This window comes from Entelurus aequoreus, linkage group LG25, assembly GCF_033978785.1.
Source record: "Entelurus aequoreus isolate RoL-2023_Sb linkage group LG25, RoL_Eaeq_v1.1, whole genome shotgun sequence".
Lineage (NCBI taxonomy): Eukaryota > Metazoa > Chordata > Actinopteri > Syngnathiformes > Syngnathidae > Entelurus > Entelurus aequoreus.
The window spans coordinates 8863489-8890075 of NC_084755.1; the positions used below are offsets into that span (position 1 = coordinate 8863489).

The 26587-nt window shown below is 40.7% G+C and overlaps 1 protein-coding gene across 3 annotated transcripts in view; it reads left to right on the forward strand.

The window, feature by feature from the left end:
* Positions 1–257: 257 nt before the first annotated feature.
* Positions 258–26587, forward strand: part of tecpr1b (tectonin beta-propeller repeat containing 1b) — a 38162-nt gene continuing 11832 nt past the window's right edge. The window contains exons 1-20 of one of the 3 annotated variants that reach the window (XM_062036855.1): positions 258–378; positions 451–635; positions 3986–4218; positions 4282–4464; positions 4537–4659; positions 6211–6333; positions 9094–9268; positions 9379–9479; positions 9537–9638; positions 12429–12556; positions 14532–15085; positions 16494–16603; positions 16678–16833; positions 16908–17057; positions 20296–20453; positions 20565–20692; positions 23172–23262; positions 23325–23421; positions 26275–26354; positions 26497–26553. In XM_062036855.1, the coding sequence (XP_061892839.1) occupies positions 3994–4218; positions 4282–4464; positions 4537–4659; positions 6211–6333; positions 9094–9268; positions 9379–9479; positions 9537–9638; positions 12429–12556; positions 14532–15085; positions 16494–16603; positions 16678–16833; positions 16908–17057; positions 20296–20453; positions 20565–20692; positions 23172–23262; positions 23325–23421; positions 26275–26354; positions 26497–26553 (2741 nt within the window). In that variant the 5' untranslated portion in view covers positions 258–378; positions 451–635; positions 3986–3993. The remainder of the gene's footprint in view (positions 379–450; positions 636–3985; positions 4219–4281; positions 4465–4536; positions 4660–6210; positions 6334–9093; positions 9269–9378; positions 9480–9536; positions 9639–12428; positions 12557–14531; positions 15086–16493; positions 16604–16677; positions 16834–16907; positions 17058–20295; positions 20454–20564; positions 20693–23171; positions 23263–23324; positions 23422–26274; positions 26355–26496; positions 26554–26587) is intronic. The other 2 variants (XM_062036856.1, XM_062036857.1) reach the window with 2 other exon arrangements.

Genomic DNA, 26587 nt, shown 5'->3' on the forward strand with positions numbered 1-26587 from the left:
CACTTTGAGGTTGATTACTCAATGTAAAGTGCTTTTTACAAATAAAATATATTATCATCGCTGTGTGTGGAAATTGGAAACTGTGCTGTTATTTGATGAGTAAAACGCACCTTACTCTTGAATAATTAAGAACAGTCCCGGTATTAATTATTAAAATAAACACGTCACGGCTGATGTATTCACCTACTTCCGCGTTTGACCAGGGTAGAACCACAAGTCCCACCTTCTCCCTGTGTATCAGCCAATCAGAGCAGAGCCTGCCTCCACTTCCGGTGTGGGACGCAGAGTTGTAAGCGGCATTCCGCTGCTCCACTGTGGAAAATGTTTGAGTGACTTGACGTGGACTGCGTGTGGTCACTTAGTGACACGGCTACACATGTAAGTAATTGCTGTGGGTAAAAAAAAAAAAAACCCATTAAAAGGCTAAAAGCTACAATTTATGCTCACCAGATATGTAAACAGCTTACAGACGCGGTAAAAAAAAAGACGGCAACATCCCGACATTCGACTGCGGTTCTTTTCCAATTGTTCCAGAATGTTCCGCATGAGACGGCAGGTACCAGCTGGTGCACCTGATGCCGCGATGCGTCTCGCCGTATTCCCCTGACAACCGCGTATCGGACACCAACATTCGGGTAAGCTCACTACTCCACAATGTTGCCATGTAATGTACGTAATTGAACATATACGTTTTGAAATAGTAGACTAACTGTTCATTTAATAGAGGAACATGAAACAGTCAACAATAGGCCTGTTTGGATTGGATGCAGCCATAATAGTGTGTCTGTACAGCGGATTAGTATGACTATAAAGCAAACACCAAACTTCCTGTCGGGTATTTCAAAGTAAAACCACTGACCGACTAATTGTATTTTTATTTTACATGATTTTTTTTTTTTTTTTTTTCATGAAAAAAGTAAAATAATAAACGTGAATCCACTGTGTACTCATATGGACCTTTATTAGCACATTGCGCCAACAACATAACATGAGTATAACATCAACGTCTCTGGTAACTTCCTCTCTGCCCATTACATAAATAAAAAAATCACGTGGAAAAATATATAAATGACAAGAATTAGCAATTCCACACTACTTTCATTATGAATGTTATTTTTCAACAGCTGAAATAAAGTTGTCAGTTGGAACCGTCAGATAAACCTCCTGCATGTTTGTGTGCCCGAGTCGACTCACAAGCTCCTCCTCTCCCTCACCTCCCTCTGCCCAAACGTGCTCTGATTTTCGTTGCTATGGTAACGTTTACATGCCTTCAAAATAAGATGCAGATACAACATTAAAAACAAATATAAAGTGCATGAGATTTTTAACTCACCGTAACGCTAAATCAATGGGAGCCCTGAGCTTGTTTCTCTGCAACGAGACGGTCCCAACTGGGGGTAATGGGAGACAAAGACACCCGAAGTGTGCTTATATGTCCAGTCTGCTACGTTGTTTTGTTTTGGTGGCTGTCACTGCAGAAAATCCCGCTTCACACAGATAGGATGTTGGAAATGGCAACAGTGTTTTCAGTGCTGTGGTGGCGATCTCGGGGTATTCGGCCATGACTTTAATCCAGAAAACAGGAAGAGTTTTTGTCTGAAATACACTTTTAAGGCTGCCGTCATTTGCGATCTCCAGCATTTGATCTTCTTCTTGCACAGACATGCTGGATTCATCTGCTTTGTTGACAAATGGGTCGCGGATCCATTCCTTGGCAGTTCGTGGGTCTTTTGAAGTTGGGAAGTGGCGCTCAAACTCTTTTAAAAGCACAGACAGGTGATCGTGCAGCAGCTTGGTGAATGAAGGCGCAGGCTCAGTCTCACGCAAAAACCCGCCAATGTTTGAAACATGTCCAGGTTTTTTGGGTTGGTGCACTAATTGTAAGTGTATCTTGTGTTATTTATGTTGATTTAATAAAAAATAAAAAATTAATAAAAAATTCTTCTGCGGCCCGGTACCAATCGAGCCCGGTGGTTGGGGACCACTGCCCTAGATGTTATGACGTCTTTGGGCAGGCAAGCTGTTTATTTTGTGGGAAAACTGGACGTGAGAACAGGCTGTCCCCACTCAGTCTCAGGTCCGCATTGAGCTGGAGGGGGCGTGGCCTCCAGCTCCGGCTGAATACCGGGAGTTTGTCGGGAGAAAATCTCTGCCGGGAGGTTGTCGGGAGAGGCGCTAAATATCGGGATTCTCCCGCTAAAAACGGGAGGGTTGGCAAGTATGCATATATACATATATACACACACATATATATATATATATATATATATATATATATATGTGTGTATATATGTATATATATATATATGTGTGTATATATGTATATATATATATATATGTGTGTATATATGTATATATATATATATATATGTGTATATGTATATATATATATATATATATATATATATATATGTATATGTATATATATATATATATATGCAGTATGTTATTCATGTGGTTTGATAATTTTCCTCGACTGATGTACTAGGTTGATTGGCAACACTAAATTGGCCCTAGTGTGTGAATGTGAGTGTGAATGTTGTCTGTCTATCTGTGTTGGCCCTGCGATGAGGTGGCGACTTATCCAGGGTGTACCCCGCCTTCCGCCCGATTGTAGCTGAGATAGGCTCCAGCGCCCCCCGCGACCCCTAAGGGAATAAGCGGTAGAAGATGGATGGATGGATGGATGGATGTACTAACATGTGGTTTATTATTATTATTATTTTATTTACATATTTGTACATCATCTACAAAGATACAAAGAATTGCTATTGCGACATCCAGTGGACACATTTAGAACAGCGGTTTCTTTCATAGCAAAAATTTCAGGTTAATTCTTATACTTAACAAACTCTTCCCGCGGGCCGGATAAAACCTGTTCGTGGGCCTGACCCGGCCCTCGGGCCGTACGTTTGACACCCCTGATTTACTTTATTTCAATACTACGAAAATGTATATATTGCATGCTTCCAGTAATTATAATAATAATAATAATAGATTTGATTTGTAAAAAGCACTTTACATTGAGTAAACAACCTCAAAGTGCTACAGTGTATTAAAAAAAAAAAAAGATAATAAATTTAAAAAAAACTAGAACAGCCAAATAGCTAAAACTAGTATGCATATATCTAAAAAAAAAAGGCTTTTTTAAAAAGAAGGGTTTTTAAGCCTTTTTTAAAAGCATCCACAGTCTGGAGGCACACTTTACTTGTAATTATTACATTTGTGTGAATAATTTGATAAGGTACTATTTTATACTGCCTTAATACAGTGAAAAATATGTAACTGTTTAATTGCATTTATGGCGGAAGGATCTGTGTGGTAATTAGGTTTGGACACACATTTTCTATTTTATACTGCCTTAATACAGTGAAGAATATGTACGTGTTTATTTGCATTTATGGCAGAAGGATCTGTGTGGTAATTAGTTTTGGACACACAATTTCTATTTTATACTGCCTTAATACAGTGAAGAATATGTACGTGTTTAATTGCATTTATGGTGGAAGGATCTGTGTGGTAATTAGGTTTGGACACACAATTTCTATTTTATACTGCCTTAATACAGTGAAGAATATGTACGTGTTTATTTGCATTTATGGCAGAAGGATCTGTGTGGTAATTAGGTTTGGACACACAATTTCTATTTTATACTGCCGTAATACAGTGAAGAATATGTACGTGTTTAATTGCATTTATGGCGGAAGGATCTGTGTGGTAATTAGGTTTGGACACAGTGTATTATGGGTTATGGCAGTCAGGTATGGTGGAATTGAGCCACACAGTTTTTTGACCTTACCCTTACTTTTTCTTACTCTTTCTTACTGTAACAAACTCGCTTTATTTGCCATTAATTTTTTTCCCACGTCGTTATTGTTTGGCATTTTTGAAGGAAAGTTCACAAGTAAACGATACACAAAACTACAGTCATACTACCATTCATTTCTTGATTTCTATTGCTCGTTATTTTTCTCATCCCGTTTAGCGACCACCATGTCCATCACCCTGCTGTGGGCGTTGGACGTGTACGGTAGGGTATACAGCGTCTCCACCGCCAGCCAGCGTTGGGAGCGTGCCGACGACGCTCTTCTAGAGCTTAAACGCGTCACCGCCGGGAAGGGGCGGTGCTGGGGCATCGGCTGTGACCACCACGTTTACCTCAACATGATGCCCCACGAGACACCCATCCGCTACAAAGAGGAGACTTATGAAAACCAGGTCTGTGGGAGTTCACATGTGGGTAGGTTGAAGATAAAACTAAAACAATTCTCTGTTCTTCAGAGGTGGAACCCCGTGGACGGCTTCACGGATACGCTGCTGCCCACCGACCGCTGGTCCTGGAGCGACGTGATGGGCATGAACCCTCAATCGCTCCAAGGCTTCCAGTTGCCGTCTCGCAGCTGGGAGTGGGAAGGAGACTGGTATGTGGACCAGAGCTGTGGAGGAGAACCAAGCCAGACTGGGGTGAGGAAAAAAGACATTCCCTATTAAGCTCCATTAGCTCCCTCCTCTCATTTTCTACTAATTTATCTGCAGGGCTGGGAGTATGCCGTTGACTTCCCTGCTAACTTCTCTCCAGACAAAAAGTGGAACTCTTGCGTGCGTCGTCGACGCTGGATACGCTACAGGAGATACATAGCACAAGGCTCCTGGGCAAAGGTTCGACTTGTGCATTGTTTTACCTGCTTGGCCCTGTAGTACAAAACCCAAAACCACATTGTGTAAATTGTAAATAAAAAAATAATACAATGATTTGCAAATACTTTTCAACTTATATTCAATTGATGAAGATATTTAATGATCGAACTGAAAAACTTAATTTTTTGCAAAAAATCATTGACTTAGAATTTAACGGCAGCAACACATTGCAAAAAAGTTGGCACAGGGGCATTTTTACCGCTGTGTTACATGGCCTTTCCTTTTAACAGCACTGAGTAAACCAATTTTTTAAGCTTTTCAGGTGGAATTCTTTCCCATTCTTGCTTGATGTACAGCTTAAGTTGTTCAACAGTCCGGGGTCTCCGTTGTCGTACTTTACACTTCATAATGCACCACACATTTTCAATGGGAGACCGGTTTGGACTATAGGCAGGCCAGTATAGTACCCACACTCTTTTACTATGAAGCCACTATGAAGGGGCATCCATGAAAAGACGTTGCTTGGATGCCAACATACAGTATGTTGCTCCAAAACCTGTATGTACCTTTCAGCATTAATTGTGCCTTCACAGATGTGTAAGTTACCCATGTCCTGGCCACTAATACACCCCCATACCATCACAGATACTGGCTTTTGAACTTTGCGCCTATAACAATCCGAATGGTTCTTTTCCTCTTTGTTCCGGAGGACACGACGTCCACAGTTTCCAAAAACAATTTGAAATGTGCACTTGTCGGACCACAGAACACTTTTCCACTTTGCTACAGTCCATCTTAGATGAGCTCGGGCCCAGCAAAGCCGGCGGCGTTTCTGGGTGTTGTTGATAAATGGCTTTCGCTTTGCATTGTAGAGTTTTAACTTACACTTACAGATGTAGCGACCAACTATAGTGACTGACAGTAGTTTTCTGAAGTGTTCCTGAACCCATGTGCTGATGTCCTTTACACACTAATTTCGGTGTTTGATGCAGTACCGCCTGAGGCATCAGAGGTCACGGACTCTGCAGTGATTTCTCCAGATTCTCTGAACCTTTTGATAATATTACAAACCGTAGATGGTGAAATCCCTAAATTCCTTGCAATAGCTCGATGAGAAATGTTGTTCTTAAACTGTTGGACAATTTTCTCAAGCATTTGTTCACAAAGTGGTGACCCTCGCCCCATCCTTGTTTGTGAATGACTGAGCATTTCATGGAAGCTGCTTTTATACCCAATCATGGCACCCACCTGTTCCTAATTAGCCTGTTCACCTGTGGGAGGTTCCAAATAAGTGTTTGATGAGCATTCCTCAACATTCTCAGTCTTTTTTGCCACTTGTGCCAGCTTTTTTGAAACATGTTGCAGGCATCAAATTCCGAATGAGCTAATATTTGCAAAAATAACAAAGTTTACCAGTTCGAAGTATCTTGTCTTTGCCGTCTATTCAATTGAATATAAGTTGAAAAGGATTTGCAAATCATTGTATTTTGTTTTTATTTACCATTTACGTACCAACTTCACTAGTTTTGGGTTTTGTACATTGTGACAGAAGTTATTACGTACTTCCTGCAGATCCCCATGGACCATCCCTGGAAGGCTCCCCTGCCTCTCTGTGACATCAGCTGTGGCGGCTGGGAGATGAGTGATGAGTCTGGCAGGTATCCTTACCTGTGGGCTGTGTCTCAACAAGGACAGGTGAGCAGGGGTGCATACTTCATTTAAACTCTTTCCCCGAGCTAGTGTTGCGGAATATGTACGAAAATTCACAGAATTTAACTGTATTTTATGTTGTAGTCTTATAGTCTTAGGTGTGAATGAATGATGGGTTCTACATGTAAAGCGACTTTGGGTACTTAGAAAAGCGCTATATAAATCCCAGGTATTATTATTATTATTATTATTACAAGCAGATTTTGTATTGCAGTCGTGGTCAGAATAACCTTTTTTTTTTAAAACCAACCTTTTTTACTTATTGGCACCTGTTTTTGTGTATTTGGGATCTGCAGTAAGTCCTGAAAATTTGAAATCAAACCTTTGGAAGCGCGGCGGTGGTATTTATAAAAAAATCTTGCCTTTTTTTTTTATACTTTATACTCCAAACGAGCTGTTTAGAATTTGCCAAACCTGTGACGTTTTTTCCAAAACGTGAAGTCAGCGGGCTTCTCCATATATGGTAAAGATTTACCTGAAGAGTTTTGCACGAGTCCGCCATTGTATTCTGACGTTATAGTCAATAAGTTCCTTATTTTTCAAATTCAATCAGTCAATCAATCCAAGTTTATTTACATAGCCCTAAATCGCAAGTGTCTCAAAGGGCTGCACAAGCCACAACGACATCCTCGGCTCAGATGCCACGTCAGGGCAAGAAGAAACTCAACCCAATGGGATACAATGACAAACCTTGGAGGGCACCGCAGATGTGGGCAGATCAACTGGTCTAAAAGGGGGATTGTTTGACGATAGGTGTTCATTTAGCTGCTCTGCAACAATTTTTTCGAGGATTTTCGAGTTAAAGGGAAGGTGGGACACCGGCCGATAGTTTACCATGAGGTCAGGATAGAGGTTTTTTGAATGCTAGGGGAACAGTGCCAGAGGAAAGTGATACGTTTATAATATTTAGCACTGATGGTCCTAATATTACAAACAGCTCCTTGATACGTTTCTCAGGAAGTGGGTCAAGTAAACATTAGGGCTGCGAATCTTTGGGTGTCCCACGATTCGATTCAATATCGATTCTTGGGGTCACGATTCGATTATAAATCGATTTTTTTTAAATTTATTTTTTTTCGATTCGACACGATTCTCGATTCAAAAAGGATATTTTTCCGATTCAAAACAATTCTCTATTCATTCAATACATAGGATTTCAGCAGGATCTACCCCAGTCTGCTGACATGCAAACAGAGTAGTAGCTTTTATAATTGTAAAGGACAATGTTTTATCAACTGATTGCAATAATGTAAATTTGTTTTAACTATTAAATTAACCAAAAATATAAATTATTTTATCTTTGTGAAAATATTGGACACAGTGTGTTGTCAAGCTCATGAGATGCGATGCAAGTGTAAGCCACTGTGACACTATTGTTCTTTTTTTAATTTTTTTTTTTTTAGTAAATGTCTAATGATAATGTCAATAAGGGATTTTTAATCACTGCTATGTTGAAATTGTTACTACTGTAATGTTGATACTGTTGTTGATATTATTGCTGTTCTGAGTGTTGCTGTGTCGGGTTTGGTTTCGGAATTGGATTGCATTGTTATGGTATTGCTGTGCATTGTTTTGTTGGATTGATTAATAAAAAATAAATAAATAAAAAGAAAATCGATTTTTGAAAATGAGAATTGATACTGAATCGTACAATGTGAGAATGGCGATTTGAATTCGAATCGATTTTTTTCCCACACCCCTAGTAAACATGTTATTTTTCTCTATCCTCTTGTTGTGGGGCAGACTGGCTCGTACATGCACGTGCATCCTCCGCTGTTGCCATTTCTAATACAAAATAGCGTATAGTTATTTAGTAACTTATATCTGTCAGTTAATTCAATATGGAAGCACTAAAAACTACAACATGGCTGACGGGCAGAAGACGCAGTCGAAGTGGAGGCACGTAAATAAAACCGCACACAAAACCTGGAGAGATGGTCAGAAAGCGGTTTGAAGATGGTCTGTATAACATAATCAATGCAACCACCATTACATCTTATGTAGACCACAAGGAAGTCTTTGAAATGTAGAAAACAATCATAAAATGACCCCTTTAATACAATTGTTTGTAATCATAAACTAAAATGTAATTTACAATTCATTATTTCCTGCATACATTTCTGCTTATTGCAGCAAAAAGTGAAGTATCAAAATGTGCACATAATACAATTTCTTGTTCATTCTCATTATCTGATGAAAATTGTCCATCTTGACTGTTTCCAAAAATCATCCTTGTTGCTGTACATTTACCGGAATGTATTTCTTTTTTATGCAAATATGAATGAAGTAATTGTTATTCCTAAATGTACAAAAAAAAATACATTAGTGCTAATACCGTGCACATATACTGTCAACGAGATAAACACTGCTGCATCATATTTCTATGGTTTGTTATATTTTTATTTTATTCTCTTATTGTTCTGCCCTGTGAGTTTTCCTATAGCCTGTCGAAGATGAATTTCTGTTTTGTAACGGACAATAAAGACCATCTGTCTATCAAGATAATTAACCAGCTGTAAATCTGGTTAAATAATTTCTTACCCAAATACATTAGTATTTATCTCCTTCAACCGTGGGAAGCACTGTAATAAGGCTTCACAAGCTGCCAGTTTGGATATTTAGCCACTAGGGGGCGACATTACTCCACGTAATTTCCAGTAGTCGTTCAGTCAATGCTGTCTGACACAGCAGTTACAATTTGACTTGATTCGCTCTTTATTTCCTAAAATTGTTATTTTGTGTCAGGTGTGGTTTAGGGAGGGCATCCACCCTCGGGTCCCAGAGGGCACCAGCTGGGAGGAGGTAGATGTGCCCCAAGAGGTGGCCCAGTTATCACTCGGACCGAGAGACCTGCTGTGGGCTGTACTGTGGGATGGGAACCTTATGGTCCGAACGGGTCTCAGCCTGGACAACCCGATTGGTCAGTGGAGTGTGGACTCCTCTCCCCTCAACATGTTACTAGTAACATCAGAATCAGAGGAACATGAGTGACATTAGAATTTAAAAGCATCATTTTGTTCCTTCCACCAGGCACATCGTGGGTGGAGTTGGCCTCGCCCGCAAAGGAAGTAGAAACCCTTCACGTCACTGTAGGGGTCAGTGTCGTCTGGGTGGTAACTAAGGACTACAAGGTGAGTCACATGATGACGAGATTAAACGTCTCACTTTTAACGTGGTCATGCATTCAGGTGTGGTTCCGGCGGGGTGTCAATTCCCATAATCCCTGCGGCTCAGGATGGATCAGCATAGGTGGCGAGATGATGATGGTTGACGTGGGACTCAACGACCAGGTGACGTTCGTATTTGATCACAAACCTGCACCTTCATCTAGAACCCAATAGGTTATTACTTGAGGCAACCCTGTACAAAGTGTACTAAGTATATAACTGTTAAAGGTGTAACGGTACGTGTATTTGTATTGAACTGTTTCGGTACGGGGGTTTCGGTTCGGTTCGGAGGTGTACCGAACGTGTACACATGCTAGCAGCGACCGGTCTAGGACAACATGTAAAAGCCAGAGCTGGAAGACCTTCCTGGCTCGTTAAGATCTCCCATTTGGGAACATTTTGGCTGCGCGATACAACAATGGAGGACGGAGGTTTGCCGACATTGTTCAGCAGCTGCTTCTGACAACACGTCAAACATGTGTTGCACCTTTCCTGCTTCCGGCTCCCAGACCGTAGTCGAGGAGCGCAGGGGAGACACTCCTCCAGGGCCTACGTATTCTCGGGGGCAACACCCTTTACTCTACCCGGCAGTGGGTCTCCACAGCTCCGGACTCCAGGGTAAATGACGAGTCCGGCGATTAGTTGCAAATCGTGGCTTTATTGAGGTCTTGCACACAGCCAATCCAACAAAACACTAGCCACTCCCCGCACTCACGCTACCGCTCCCTCACCTCGCTCGCCCACACACTCACCTCACATGCTGTCACATATTAACACTAGAAGTCCCAGCATTTTTCTGTCTACCTAGAAGACCCAGAGAGGGGTCATTTGGCCCGACGCTTTTCCCGAATACACTAATCACTCATTTTGTTATGGTAATGAGGCTGTTAGGGGCAGTTTGTCTAGGTAGACAGAAAAATTATACATGTGGGAAATGCCGAAAGGAGCAATGGCAGTGCCAGGATTGTGAGTGACTGCTCAAATGTATGTCAGTCACGTTTACATGGACATGGTTTTTCATTCTTTGTAAATATGCTTTTTTCTTTGTAAATTTTTTTTTTTAAACTATTTTTGGCACACAAAAATAACAATTGCTTCTGCAACAACCCTCCACACCAAAACTGGGAAAACAGTTGCTTTTTCATTCTTTGTAAATATGTTTTGTTTTGTATTTTTTTTAACAATAAATGTCAGAGTGTTGATCCCTTCATTCTGTTGATCCTTGCAAAAACACACACAACCTACCTCAGAACTAAAGCTTGAGCTGTAAGGTCCCCTCCCCCACACAGGCTCAAGTGGCCCCCTGCCGTGTGCCACTAACAGCCACATTTTCATAACAAAAGGAGTGTCCACAGGGGGGACTAGGGGTCAAATGACCCTCTTGTGTGTTTTCTAGGTAAAAATGTCAATTGACCCTTCTCTGGGACTTCGCGTGTTAAAGGGCCACACACACACACACACACACGCTACTCTCATAACACATGCTAACCCATTTGAAGCGTCACCACCGCATTCAAGCAGCCTCTCCTCGGCGAGTCAGGCAGGGCTAAAGCAATAACAAATGATTTTATAGCAGCAAATATAAGTCCATATTGCATTAAAAACTAGATTTTGACCCACTTCTATGGTGGAAGAACAATGAGCCCATATATCCTCTTACTGCCATGTTAGCCAAGCTGTGGGGGAAAAGATAAATTAATCTGAGGCTGAGTTGACTTGAAACTGTTTAATGTTGCACTTTTTATATGTAGAAGAAAAGTTTTGTCATTTTATTTCATCTGAGCAACAACTTGAGGCAGTTTAATGTTGATTAACGTGGACCCCAACTTAAACAAGTTGAAAAACTTTAAGGGGTGTTACCATTTAGTGGTCAATTGTACGGAATATGTACTGTACTGTGCAATCTACTAATAAAAGTCTCAATCAATCAATCAATCAAAAAAAGCACTTTATATGTAGAAAGGTTTTGTTAAGAAATCATTCTGAGCCTTATCTTATTGAGTTTTTATTTTATATATGTTGACCACATTAACCCTGGCAATGGACCCTGTGTGTATATGTATGTTATGCCATTGTTAACAAATTTGGTAAATGAATAACCAAAAAATGTATATTTCGTTGTTTTCTTACTGTACCGAAAATGAATCGAACCGTGACCTCTAAACTGAGGTACGTACCGAACCAAAATTTGTGTGTACCGTTACACCCCTAATAACTGTCAAGATGCTAAACAAAGCCAATGATGGCCTTACACTTTTCAATTGTAGTGTGTATACGTTTCCCTTTATTTTTGTTTAGCTCCTCTTGTTAGTGCCTCTCGACACTGTTAAAAACCCCACTGGGTTTACCCTTTCCCCGTATCTGGTTTCATGACAAGATCCAGGCTGGGCTCAGGGCCTAGAGGCTTTCACTGTGGATGTCACTGCTAAGGACTTTGCTAGCGTTGCAAAAACACATCTCACACCCCCACACCCCTGACCCACTCCTTCAGTCTTAGACCCCCCACAACTCCTGTCCTTCCGACAGTCCCTGCACCCCGGGGCTGTCCTGTAACATGAGCACAGCTGTGCTCTCCAGCTAACACCAGCCTTATATATATCCGCCAGATTGTAGTTGCACCGCTTTGACATATTGGACGCTCCCTAATTAGACGCTCGTCATCATATCCCATATTTCATATTTCAGGGCTGTATTTGTGGGCGGGGCATGTGTGAGCCGGGCGCCAGTGTTACACTATATGGCCTTATAAAGTAACATCTGCTTATGTCTTGCGAGTGTACACAGAAAGTCATTTTATTATGTATGTTTATCCAGTTAAGTCTTCAAAATGAGCATGTTTTCTGTCTTTTTGTATTGCAATTTCTATTGTGCAAATTATAAAAAACTAATTTTAAACCTTTTTTTACTTGTCAGGTTTGGGCTGTCGGTGAGGATCGCGGCCTGTATTTCCGAATGGGTGTAACGCCTTCTGAACCGAGTGGGAATGGCTGGATCCCTGTTTCTGCACAGTGGGGCAACAGCAAAGAAGCTGCCCCTCCCAGGTATTTATGCATTTTTATTGAATACATTCAATTATGGTAATGTTAATATGCAGTCCTTTTTGTTATTGTGTACTGCCTATTGCCAAGTGACATGTTTTCCCTTAAGGCCAGTTATATTTGAGGCTTGCTGATTCTGCTTAGCAACAAGTCTTTAATTATTCCATTGGCCTACGGGGCAATAATTATTGAATTCTAGGAACTCTGCCTATCACCTGCTCTGACATGTTTTCAGACACAGAAGAATATTTTACTAATATTATTGGGATGATGGCCGGAAATTGCGTTAGAGGTATAGTTTTGACCAGTTCGCTCAGGCAGGAGACCTCCCTTTTTTTTCCCCCCCTTTTTTTCGCAGGTTCACATACCCAAACTATGTTAGGACTTTAACTTCCAAGTTGCGCCAGGCCGGAAAAGTAACCTAATTTATCCAATCTCAAATGTGTTTTTGTTCATCCAAATTTTTCTTCAGGGTGGAAAAAGTCACAAACGAGATCAGTTTTCGCTCCAATAAAAAACTGTATTCCTTTTATAAGACACTTATATTAACTTGGCAGAATCATTTATCAGTTTAGCATTCATCATTGAGAACTAATGACCAGTTAGTAAGGGTGTAACGGTACGTGTATTTGTATTGATACGTTTCGGTACGGGGGGTTTGGTTTGGTTCGGTTCGGAGGTGCACCGAACGAGTTTTCACAGGGACATATTAAGTAGCGCACCGCACGTTGTGTAAACAATGCACACTGAGGCACAACACACGGCATGCTAGCAACGACCGGGCTACTACAACATGCAAAACCAGAGCTGGAAGATCCTCCTGCCTCGTAAAGATCTCCCGTTTGGGAACATTTCGGCTTTGCGGTGCGATACAACAATGGATAACATCGCTTCAACGAAGAGAAAGACGAGCAAACAGCTCCCCACCGCATTCAAGCAGCTTCTCCTCGGCGAGTCAGGCAGGGCTAAAGCAATAACAAATGCCGTTGGTGTTTTTATAGCAGCAGATTTAAGACCATATTGCATTAAAAACTAGATTTTGAGCCACTTCTATGGTGGAAGAACAATGAGCCCATATATCCTCTTACTGCCAAGTTAGCCAGGCACTACCTCGCCATACCTGCTACATCCGTGCCCGGCCAAAGGGTATTTTCCAAAGCTGGAGACATTTTAACTGCAAGCAGGTCTGCTCTTTCTGCAGACAATGTGGATAAACTGATTTTTCTGGCAAAAAACATGAAGATTGAGTGAAAGTCACCAGGGTTAAAGGCTGGGGGGGGGGGGGGAAGAAAAGTTAATCTGTGGCTGAGTTGATTTGAAACTATTTAATGTTGCACTTTTTATATGTAGAAGAAAAGTTTTGTCATTTTATTTAATCTGAGTAACAACTTGAAGCAGTTCAATGTTGCACTTTATATGTAGAAAGGTTTTGTTAAGAAACCAATTCTGAGCCTTATCTTATTTAGTTTTTATTTTATATATGTTGACCACATTTACCCTGGCAATGGACCCTGTGTGTATATGTATGTTATTGTTATGCTTAGCATTCATGACTGCCTGCTGTTGCACTGATCAGCCTAGTGGTGGCTCACATCCAACTCACACAGAGCTATTTTAAAGCAATGTTAAAAAGGATAAAGCCATGGTTTACAAATTTTGGTAAATAAATAACCAGAAAAATGTATATTTTGTTGTTTTCTTACTATACTGAAAATGAACCGAACCGTGACTTTTAAACCGAGGTAGGTTTCGAACTGAAATTTTTGTGTACCGTTGCACCCTTACCAGTTAGTATGCAGTACTACATATCACAATCTGGTTATTTCTGTCTTAAAAAATGAACACCATGGATCCGATTGTTGATTATGGGCTAAATCTAACAAATCAGACTGTTGAATCCAGCCTAAATCCTGTTATGAAAATATAAAAATCTAATTTCTTTTCTGACCATATGTTTGTACTTTGTTAATGCCTTCAGTAACCAGCCAACAGAAGCCTCCCGAAGCTCCATACTGAGCTGCACTGACTCCGGTTCAGAGCAAGGCCCGACTGAGCCCCCAAACAGCACCCCAGTCCTGGAGGCGGCGGACCCCTCGGTGGTACCCTTAGGGGGATCTGACACAGCCCCTCAACGAAGAGAGGACACTCCCGCAGCTCCCAAATCTCTCATCCCTGCGAGCGACAGCTTCATTAACAGTCTCGTATCGGACCGCGACAAAACATCTACGCCCCATCAGACCATCAAACCTCAGGAGGAAGGGGGCCGGTTCTCCCCAGCACAGATCCTCATGAGCCCCGACGCTGCAGGACCCATCACACCTTGGAGTAATGTGGACCTGGAAGGGGCAGAGGCGTCCAGAAGCACACACACCGCAGCAGGGGCTTGCTCAGGCAATGACACTGCTGCTTACGGACTGGGTCTGGATGGCTCGCACGGGATCGGGGAGGAGGACGGCCCTGTTTGGGCTTGGATCTCTGGAGGAGGCTGCAGTGTGGACGCTTCCTCTCAAATCAGCTGGCTCAGCTCTACAGGTACAATCGGATGGCTTTTTATTTGTGCAAAGCAGAACATTTCCTGCCTAAATCAGAGTGAGATCATTATCATATGTCCATGTAATGTACACTACATTGCCAAAAGTATTTGGCCACCCATCCAATTGATCAGAATCAGGTGTCCTAATCACTTGGCCCGGCCACAGGTGTATAAAATCAAGCACTTAGGCATGGAGACTGTTTCTACAAACATTTGTGAAAGAATAGGCCGCTCTCAGTGATTTCCAGCGTGTAACTGTCATAGGATGCCACCTGTGCAACAAATCCAGTCGTGGAATTTCTTCGGTCCTAAATATTCCAAAGTCAACTGTCGGCTTAAGAAAATGGAAAAGTTTGGGAACAACAGCAAGTCAGCCACCAAGTGGTAGGCCACGTAAACTGACAGAGAGGGGTCAGCGCATAGTGCAAAGACTTTCTGCACGGTCAGTTGCTACAGAGCTCCAAACTTCATGTGACCTTCCAATTAGCCCACGTACAGCACGCAGAGAGCTTCATGGAATGGGTGTCCATGGCCGAGCAGCTGCATCTAAGCCATACATCACCAAGTCCAATGCGAAGCGTCGGACGCAGTGGTGTAAAGCACGTCGCCACTGGACTCTAGAGCGGTGGAGACGCCTTCTCTGGAGTGATGAATCACGCTTTTCCATCTGGCAATCTGATGGACCAGTCTGGGTTTGGAGGTTACCAGGAGAACGGTACATTTCGGACTGCATTGTGCCGAGTGTGAAATTTGGTGGAGGAGGAATTATGGTGTGGGGTTGATTTTCAGGAGTTGGGCTTGGCCCCTTAGTTCCAGTGAAAGGAACTTTGAATGCTCCAGGATACCAAAACATTTTGGACAATTCCATGCTCCCAACCTTGTGGGAACAGTTTGGAGCGGGCCCCTTCCTCTTCCAACATGACTGTGCACCAGTGCACAAAGCAAGGTTCATAAAGACATGGATGACAGAGTCTGGTGTGGATGAACTTGACTGGCCTGCACAGAGTCCTGACATGAACCTGATAGAACACATTTGGGCTGAATTAGAAAGGAGACTGAGAGCCAGGCCTTCTCCACAAACATCAGTGTGTGACCTCACCAATGCGCTTTTGGAAGAATGGCGGAAAATTCCTATAAACACACTCCGCAACCTTGTGGACAGCCTTCCCAGAAGAGTTGAAGCTGTAATAGCTGCAAAAGGTGGACCGACATCATATTGAACCCTATGGGTTAGGAATGGGATGGCACTTTAAGTTCATATGTGAGTCAAGGCAGGTGGCCAAATATTTTTGGCAATATAGTGTATGTCCACTTCTTTATGTCGTCATTTGCATACGTGCACCGTGGTCTTTATGGTTGTCTGCACATCCGTCTGACTGCTTGTATGTGTTTTTGTGCATGTGTCAGGTCCTCTGGTCAGCTCTTTGTCACTGACCCCAGTGCAGTCTTCAGCATGGAGCGAGCAGGAGCACAAAGATGATATCAGCAAGAAACCTCTAGAAAGGAGCAACGTAAGGGTTCGTTTTAGTTTTAGTTCCCCCCCCCCCCGCACTTTTATCTTACCTGTATGTATGTGCTGCGCCTGTAACAGTCCGTATGGGTGCGTAAAGGCACACTACGCTGGTGGAGAGACTGGAAACCTCAGCGCTGGTTGGATGTGAGCGTGGCTTTGGAGCAGTCCACCAAATTGGATGGGAAGAAGGACAGCATATTTTTTGTTTACTACACGCAATACGATGAGAAAAAGGTTGGTGTTTTTTTGTACATTTTGGTTGAAATTAGTCTTAAGTCACTATTGCTATTCTCGATGTTATCTTCCAGTACCTTCACGTCTTCATCAATGAAGTGACAGCTCTGGTTCCGGTGATACGGGACTGCCACTATGCTTTTGCCGTGTATACCGGCCAGAGGAGCAGACAGAGGTGTCCCCTGCTCCTGGCAGCTCTCACCCAACAGGACATGAATGACTGGGTAACCACTTTTAAGTCCGCAATCCTTGCCTCTATGGCAGCAAATAACCGATGTTTCTTCCAAATATCAACCCTGGGGACGAGAAATGGCAAAACATGCTACGCTACACATCGTAGGAGGATAAGCTAACTGCAAATGAGGCATTCTCTATTAGATGCAATGGTTTTCCGTATTTGGACCATGATTTATGTCCTAACTTGTTCACCGGTCCTCATATGGAAGGTACTTTTCCTTGTTGATGTCTCAAGAAGGGTAGAAATGAGAGATGTCCGATAAAATCGGCCTGCCGATATTATCGGCCGATAAATGCTTTAAAATGTAATATCGGAAATTATCGGTGTCGGTTTCTGCCTCCCGATTTTCCCGGGAGATTTCAGTGCCCCTCCCGAAAATCTCCCGGGGCAACCATTCTCCCGAATTTCACCCGATTTCCTCCCGGGCAACATTATTGGGGGCGTGCCTTTAAGGCACTGCCTTTAGCGTCCTCTACAACCTGTCGTCACGTCTGCTTAAATATGGCAGTGCCATGTTGGCACTTTTTTCCATAACTGGAGTTGAAGTTGTTCTCTTATTTTGGAAAACCTTGTTACATTGTTTAATGCATCCAGCGGGGCATCACAACAAAATTAGGCATAATAATGTGTTCATTCCACAACTGTATATATCGGTATCGGTTGATGTCGGTATCAGTAATTAAGAGTTGGAAAATATCGGAATATTGGATATCGGCAAAAAAGCCATTATGGGACATCTCTAGTCTTAACTTGTTCACCGGTCCTCATATGGAAGGTACTTTTCCTTGTTAATGTCTCAAGAAGGATGGAAATTAGAGATGTCCGATAAAATCGGCCTGCCGATGTTATCGGCCGATAGATGCTTTAAAATGTAATATCGGAAATTATCGGTATCGGTTTCTACCGATACCGATAATTTGCCCCTCCTGAAAATCTCCCGGGGCAACCATTCTCCCGAATTTCACCCGATTTCCACCCAGACAACATTATTGGGGGCGTGTCTTTAAGGCACGCCCCCTGTCGTCACGTCCGCTTTTCCTCCATACAAACAGCGTGCCGGCCCAGTCACATAATATATGCGGCTTCTACACACACACATAAGTGAATGTAAGGCATACTTGATCAACAGCCATACAGGTCACACTGAGGGTGACCGTATAAACAACTTTAACACTGTTACAAATAAGCGCCACACTGTGAACCCACACCAAACAAGAATGACAAAACACATTTCGGGAGAACATCCGCACCGTAACACAACGGGACGGCGTGGCGAAGTTGGGAGAGTGGCTGTGCCAGCAATCTGAGGGTTACTGGTTCAATCCCCACCTTCTGCCATCCTAGTCACGTCCGTTGTGTCCTTGAGCAAGACACTTCACCCTTGCTCCTGATGGGTCCTGGTCAGCGCCGTGCATGGCAGCTCCCGCCATCAGTGTGTGAATGTGTGTGTGTGAATGGCATACTTGCCAACCTTGAGACCTCCAATATCGGGCTTGGTCGGGGGTGGTTGGGGGCGTGGTTATTTACAGCTAGAATTCACCAACTCGAGTATTTCATATATATTTCGTATGTATGTATGTATGTATGTATGTATGTATGTATGTATGTATGTATGTATGTGTATGTATGTATGAAATACTTGACTTTCAGTGAATTCTAGCTATATATATATATTTATTTTATTTACATAGAAAAAAAATAAAATACTTGAATTTCAGTGTTCCGGTGGCTATCCATTAGATGGCAGTATTGTCCTGTTTAACGTCTCCGTTCATGATGAGTATATCATTTCGGCCACCGTGTTCAATGGAGAAGTCTTTTGTACATATTTACAGGCAAAATACACCTTCCCCTTCGAACTGTCCTGGATGAACTGAAATTCTTGTTTCCATTCGTTTTGGAACTTGCAAGCGTATTTCTTCATCTTGCTCGTCGACGGCGTCGCCATGTCTGTAATTTCCTCGTTCTTCTGCTTCGTCTCCTTGTTGTGTGCACAGTTGTGCACTCTACTCTCTAAAAGCCCTAGATGTTATGACGTCATTGGGCAGGCAAGCTGTTCATAATGTGGGAAAGCGGACGTGAGAACAGGCTGTCCCCACTCAGTCTCAGGTCCGCATTGAGCTGGAGGGGGCGTGGCCTCCAGCTCCGGCTGAATACCGGGAGTTTGTCGGGAGAAAATCTCTGCCGGGGGGTTGTCGGGAGAGGCGCTGAATACCGGGATTCTCCCGCTAAAAACGGAAAGGTTGGCAAGTATGGTGAATGGGTGAATGTGGAAATAGTGTCAAAGCGCTTTGAGTTCCTTAGAAAGGTAGAAAAGCGCTATACAAGTACAACCCATTTAGCATTTACAACATAAACACAACAGAACAAATATCCAGAACCTCTTGCAGCACTAACTCTTCCGGGACACTACAATATACACCCCCCCCCCCCCCAAAATATCTCTAATTTGGAGGACTCAAGGTTGGCAAGTATGCTCTAGTATACTCTGGACTGAAGCTGTGTGCCTTCATTGTTTTTGTAGCTGTTGTTTTGAGGCATGTTCAAAATAAAATCAAAAAAAATAATGCTCTATAGTATAGTATTTCCCATAGTTGTAATGGGTATCAGGATTATCTCAGAGAGAGCATGTCCCAAATTCCAAGCTGTTTTGAGGTATGTTAAAAAAAAATAATGCACTTTGTGACTTCAATAATAAATATGGCAGTGCCATGTTGGCACTTTTTTCCATAACTAGAGTTGAAGTTGTTCTTATTTTGGAAAACCTTGTTTTTGATTGATTGGTTGATTGAAACTTGTATTAGTAGATTGCACAGTACAGTACATATTCCGTACAATTGACCACTAAATGGTAACACCCGAATAAGTTCTTCAACTTGTTTAAGTCGGGGTCCACGTTAATCAATTCATGGTAAAGTTACATTGTTTAATGCATTCAGCGGGGCATCACAACAAAATTAGGCATAATAATGTGTTCATTCCACGACTGTATATATCGGTATCGGTTGATATCGGAATCGGTAATTAAGAGTTGGACAATATCGGGATATCGGCAAAAAAGCCATCATCGGACATCTCTAGTATAAATACAAGAACACACACACACACAAATAGATAGCTCGTGCCTAATTCTTTAGCCCAATGTGGCCCCGAATCAATAAGTTTGGGGACCCCTGAGTTAGCGTGTCATGATGTTGACTTGTATTGTTGTTTCTGCTGTGTAGTTGACTCTGTTGTCTGACTGTTGCTGCGAGTGTCGAGGGATCACTGCTCCCCCGTCCAGACATGCTTTGTGGTCCACGACGTCGAAAGGGGACATTTTTGTCCATGAGCCGTCCTTCTCCCTGGAGGCTGCCACGCACACACTGACATGTGACCTCATGTGAGACTCATTTATGGCTTCTTTTTCCACCTAACATGCTGACTAACACCTTGTGAAAAGTCTGGCCTCTAACATGCTAACGCTCGCTGCTTCCGCTGTGTGGTGCTGCAGGTTCTGGCGCCAGGTCCCCGGTCACCTGCGCTGTGTAGAGTCTAACAGTCTGGGGCTGGTGTGGGGCATCGGGTGGGATGGCACTGCCTGGGTGTACGGTGGGCGTTGCGGGCAACAGGCCACCCCGGGTAAAAATGCTCTCCTCCCTGTGGACGTGTTCACTCATTATACCCACATTTCCCTAGCGACTGTCCGAGAGATACTTATGATAATACACTGAGAGTTGTCCCTAGTACTGCCTACTAATGTATAAACTACTACTTATATCAGGGGTGTCAAACACACGGCCCACACCGCAAAAACTGAAATCTATGGAAGATTAAATATCTCTAAGGGTGATATTTGCTTATTTTCTGTCTGATAAGATAATTATTCTCAAGTGTTTTACTTGTTTTAAGTGTTTTGGTCTTAAATGATCTCAGTAAGATATTACAGCTTGTTGCTGAGATGTTATGACCTATATTGAGTAAAACATGCTTGAAACTAGAATATCAACTGTTGCAAAGCTTTGTCATTAACACTCACAAGTATAAAACTACTTTTTTAAAGTAATAATTTCTTACTTCAAGCATGAAAAAAAAATCATGATGCCGAGCGCATATCATTATGTCAAGATAATGGCACTAGCATTTACTTAATTTAAGAATATTTTTTAACATATTGAGCAAAAAGGTCTCTTTTTTTTCTACCAAGAAAAGTGCACTTGTTATTAGTGAGAATATACTTATTTTAAGGTATTTTTGGGTTAATTGAGGTTAGCTAATTGTACTTGTTTTGGAAAGTCTTGACAAGCCAAATTTTCTTGTTCTATTGGCAGATATTTTTGTATATTTTTTTTCTTGTTTTTGAACACTGACTTTTTGCAGTGCAAGGGCCGGATCAGGCTCGCGAAAATTTTGAATGAAAGAAACAGCTGTTCTAAATGTGTCCACTAGATGTCACAATAGCAATTCTTTGTATCTTTGTAGATGATGCTACATGTGTACAAAATAAACCACATAATGTTAGTACATCAGTCGAGGAAAATGATCAAACTACATAAACAACATACTGTAATTTGATTTTGATATAATTTTTTTATCTTGATAAATTGAAAATGAACACCAATGAGTTGACTGATACATAATTTATTCAGAAAATATAGATAACGACAAATATAGAATACTAACCGCAACATGTAAGTGTAAAACAAATAACATTATGAGTTGTACAATTTTATATTGTGCTTGTTCTATTTTTAAACAAAGAAAACAATCTGAAGTTGTCTTTATTTTTAAGTTATCGTGCCGTGATTTTACCAGTCCGGCCCACTTGGGAGTAGATTCTCCTCCATGAGGCCCCTGAGTTAAAATGAGTTTGACACCCTGACTTACATCATAGCATATTGTTATATGAATACCTCTTTGTGAAGGCATAACTCTTGTATTGGCTCCTGTGTACTTAATATGATGGCTGCTGATTTGATTAATAATCTACAGCACGAGTATCAAACTCAAGGCCCGGGGGCCAGATCTGGCCCTCCACATTGTTTTATGTGGGCCGCAAAAGCCTGAAAATAATCATCTCTCTTACTTCATGTATTCGATCTTTCAATTTTAACATAATTGTATAAACTGCTTGCAATTGCAAATATTTTAACTTTAAATCCAGGCGTCCCTCGTTTATTACTGTTAATTGGTTCCGGACATGACTGTGATAAATACATTTCTGCAAAATAGGCATTAAATATTTTCATTGCTAGTGCATAACAACTGTTAACTACCTTCTAAATATTTTTTTCAAATTTACGAGAGCCATATAGACATAAAATAACAGTCTTTTCTTTAGTCACCTTTACGCTTTTTTAATCCAATATAATAATGCCACTGAGGCTGAGCCAATCAGTGGCCATGTTTCCGAAGTGTGTTCTGATTGGTTTGTTCTCCTATAGTGGCAAATACTGCTGTATTATTGGTATATTTAATTAATTTAGCTATTTTTAGGTTTAATTTAGGACCCCAAAAATTATCGATGTGGTGAAGCTGCAGTATTTGACACCCGATATTATATATTATTATTTAATCATGCGACAAACATGTATTCCAAACATTTGTTTTTGTTCAAATAAAAATAAATGCCTAAGTATCTTCTTGTCACCCTGACTTATTACTTCAAAGCAAGGTGTCAATTTGTACGAAAAAAATTTAATAATCTAACGCGTTGTCAATTGTGTAATAACATTGTGAATATTAATAATATTAATAAAAATAATGAATTAAAGACATAAATAAATATAATAAATTATTAATAATTAATGCAATATTTAATTAAAGACAAATAAATCTAATAAATTATTAATAAAATAATTAATTAAAGACATAAATGAATCGAATTAATTATTTTATTAATGATTAATAATTTAATTAATATTCATATACTGTATATTGACTGTTACAACAGCCCTCTGGGGTTTGGCCCTTAAATAAATAAAATTTGACACCCCAATCTACAGGATCATTATTTAAAAAAAATGTAATAACCACTGCACTAATAAAATATGAGATGGTTATTTTGATAAAAGATGTTTGCAATATGTGTGTTTATTTACGTCTATTTGTGTTGTGGCAGATGCAGGTGACGTGCACCAGCAGACTGACGCCAGGAGCGTCCACGTGTATGAGAATCAAAGATGGAACCCTGTGACAGGCTACACAGACAAGTAAGACAACAAACATCTTCAATGTGATATGAAAATATAATATTATTTTTTTTCCCCCCCAGAGGACTTCCCACTGACCGCCCCATGTGGAGTGACGAGAGTGGACTGAGGGAGTGCGCCAAAGGCAACACACACCCACCCTCGCCTCAGTGGTCCTGGGTAAGTGCATTCGGGGCAGGAAGTACAAGGCAATGTTTTTCTTTCATATTTATTTTTCAGTTAATACAGAGCATAAATTCAAACGGGTTTTGTTTCGGTCCTTCGGGCCATGCAAACTGTGACGGGTAAAGGCCGTTATTTCTTTAGCCCGTGGCAGGAGGCATTTTTGTCAAAGGGACATCATTTTTATCAGCAATATATAACAAAATAAATAATATGACATCATCTGAATATTATAACACATAAATAAATAAATAAAAACAAAAAAAAGTACATGTTGCCATTCGCACGGACTGGGATTTTAACTCATAACCCTATGACATCTGCCTAACAACAAGTGGCCATTATTTTCCAATAGCCCATGACTGTATGGAGGGCCAAATAGGACAAAATAAAATAAATAAATACGTCTTTAAATTATGTCATTAACTAAGCAAATCATTAAACCAATCGTGAAATATAGAAATCAATAATTAAAGAGTGAAACAATTAATTAAATAATGAAATAAAAAAATATAATATGTACTGTATGTATTTAACTCAAACTATAACCAATTATATTATTATGTATTTATTTAATTAATTGTATCCCATTTGGCCCTCCATATTTATGAAGCCTGTCTAGCAACAAATGTCCATTTGTATTCATTGTCCAATGGGGCAGTTATGACTTATGACATCTGCCTAGCAACAAGAGTTATTGTTCAATGACCTTCTATTGGGTCCTATGTATGGAGGGCCAAACGTGACAAAATGACATACATCTTCAAATAATTACTTAAATGTGTAATTAATCAAATCATTAAATAGTTACTTAAGTGTCGTTAAATAATTAAATCTTTAAATAAATCATTGAATAATGAAATAGATCATTACATTCTGAAACAAATTAAATAATGTAATCAATAATTAAATCATTAAATAATCAAATATAATTTTGCATTAAATTAAAAACATTGAAGTATTTAACCCAAATTATAACTTAATTGACACATTTCAGTAATTATTTGGGGATTTGTTTATTTAATTTATTGTTTCTGCCTAGCAACAGTGCCCATTATTGTGGAGCAGTTATGACTCCGTTCTGACATCTGCATAGCAACATTATTTATTGGTGTTGAGACAGAACTACTAGTGGGCATAAATAGGTAATTGTCCTGTATGGCAGTTATGACTGAACCCTATGAAGTCTGCCTAGCAACAACATATTTTCTTCTAATTGGCGTATGGGGCAATTATAACGGAGTCCTCTAAATCAGTGGTCCCCAACCTTTTTTGTAGGCATTATTTTCAGGGACTGGCTTTCCACTTTCCAATACAGCAAACATAAGTGCATGAAAAATACAACTCACTAACGCTGAATTAGTGGGAGCCCTGGACTTGTTTCTTTGCAACAAGATGCAGATGGAAATTAGCCTTTGGGTCTGATCTGTCACATTTATATTTCATATATTCATTCATGTGCATTGTATCATGTCACAAAGTTATAACAAATGGCAACTTCCTATGAGGAGTTTTATTGTACATCTATAAACAAGCTTATTGGTGTGTCTAGTCCAGGGGTCGGCAACCCAAAACGTTGAAAGAGCCATATTGGACCAAAAATTTAAAAAAAAAATCTGTCTGGAGCCGCAAAAAATTAAAAGTCTTATAAAAGTGTTATAATGAAGGCAACACATGATGTAAGTGTCTATATTAGCTATATTAGCCTACTATCAAAATAACTTTTAAAGTCCTATATAAGTGTTATAATGAAGGCAACACATGATGTAAGTGTCTACATTTGCTATAATATATTATATACCAAAGGATGACGCAAATCTTCATTGACAGAAATGTTGAAATTTAATTTTTATTCTACACATTTTTGCAACATTGAAAACATTAGTAAAACAAAGGCTTCTCACAGGATGGGATAACTTCTGGAAATTACTGGCTCAGAATGGCCAAAGGTATAGATGTGTGTGTCCAAGTTGAAGGAAACGGCAGGCTGTCTTCTTCTAATGGATTTATTCCAATCTTTGCAAGCTGGGTAACGTTTGCTGTGGTCTGGAACAACATGGCACATAAACAACTATGAGAAATGCAGCCAATATTACATACAGATAATGTGTCATGAGACATGCAAATATAAATAAATACACAGAGGACATAAGTAAAGGAAATTAAATGAGCACAAATATACCTACAAACGAGGTATAATGATGCAACATGTACATACAGTTAGCCTAAATAGCGTGTTAGCATCGATTAGCTTGCTGTCATGGATTGACCAAATATGTCTGATTAGCACTCCAACAAGTCAATAACATCAACAAAGCTCACCTTTGTGCATTCACGCACAGCATAAGACGTTTGGTGGACAAAATGAGACAAAGGAGTGGCATAAAACACGTCTTTCTGTGGCAGCATGGGAGAAAGTTGTACATGTAAACAAACTAGGATGAGTTCAAGGATTGCTGAAATTAGTAGGACAAAACGGTGTTTGCAAAATACCCTCATCAGTGAAGCATGTATAACATAAACAGTGGGGTTTATAACAATTAGGAATGTTTGTGTCATGTTTGTTCTCCTACAGAAAATATATTAAAACAAAAAATACTTTTTTTTCTTCATCTTTTTCCATTTTCACACATCTCTGAAAGAGGTCCAGGGAGCCATTAGGGCGGCGCTAAAGAGCCACATGCGGCTTTAGAGCCCCCGGTCTAGTGGGACAGGCGAAAGTTAAGTCGGATAAAATGCAGTCGTTTATAAATTATTTAAAGTTTCTCTGCGGCCCAGTAGCAAATGCGTCACGGACCGGTGGTTGGGGGACCACTGCTGTAAATGGTGCACCACCTCCCTGTGTCCCAGGTGTCAGAGTGGGCCGTGGACCAGACTGTGCCAGGAGGGACGGATAAAGAAGGATGGCAGTACGCTGCAGACTTTCCCACGTAAGTTTCTTGTTATTGCCAAGTTTGTCTCTGTTTTTATTCCTTTTTTTTTTTTAGATTGTGTTGGCATTGGACCATCAATTCCAGCACGGCGAGCCGTACCATGTTCTCTACCTGATTATGTACGGTTTCTTCTTTTTAGAACATTCCATGGACACAAAACCATGAAGGACTTTGTACGGCGTAGACGATGGTCAAGGTAACTCCACACACACACACACACACACACACAC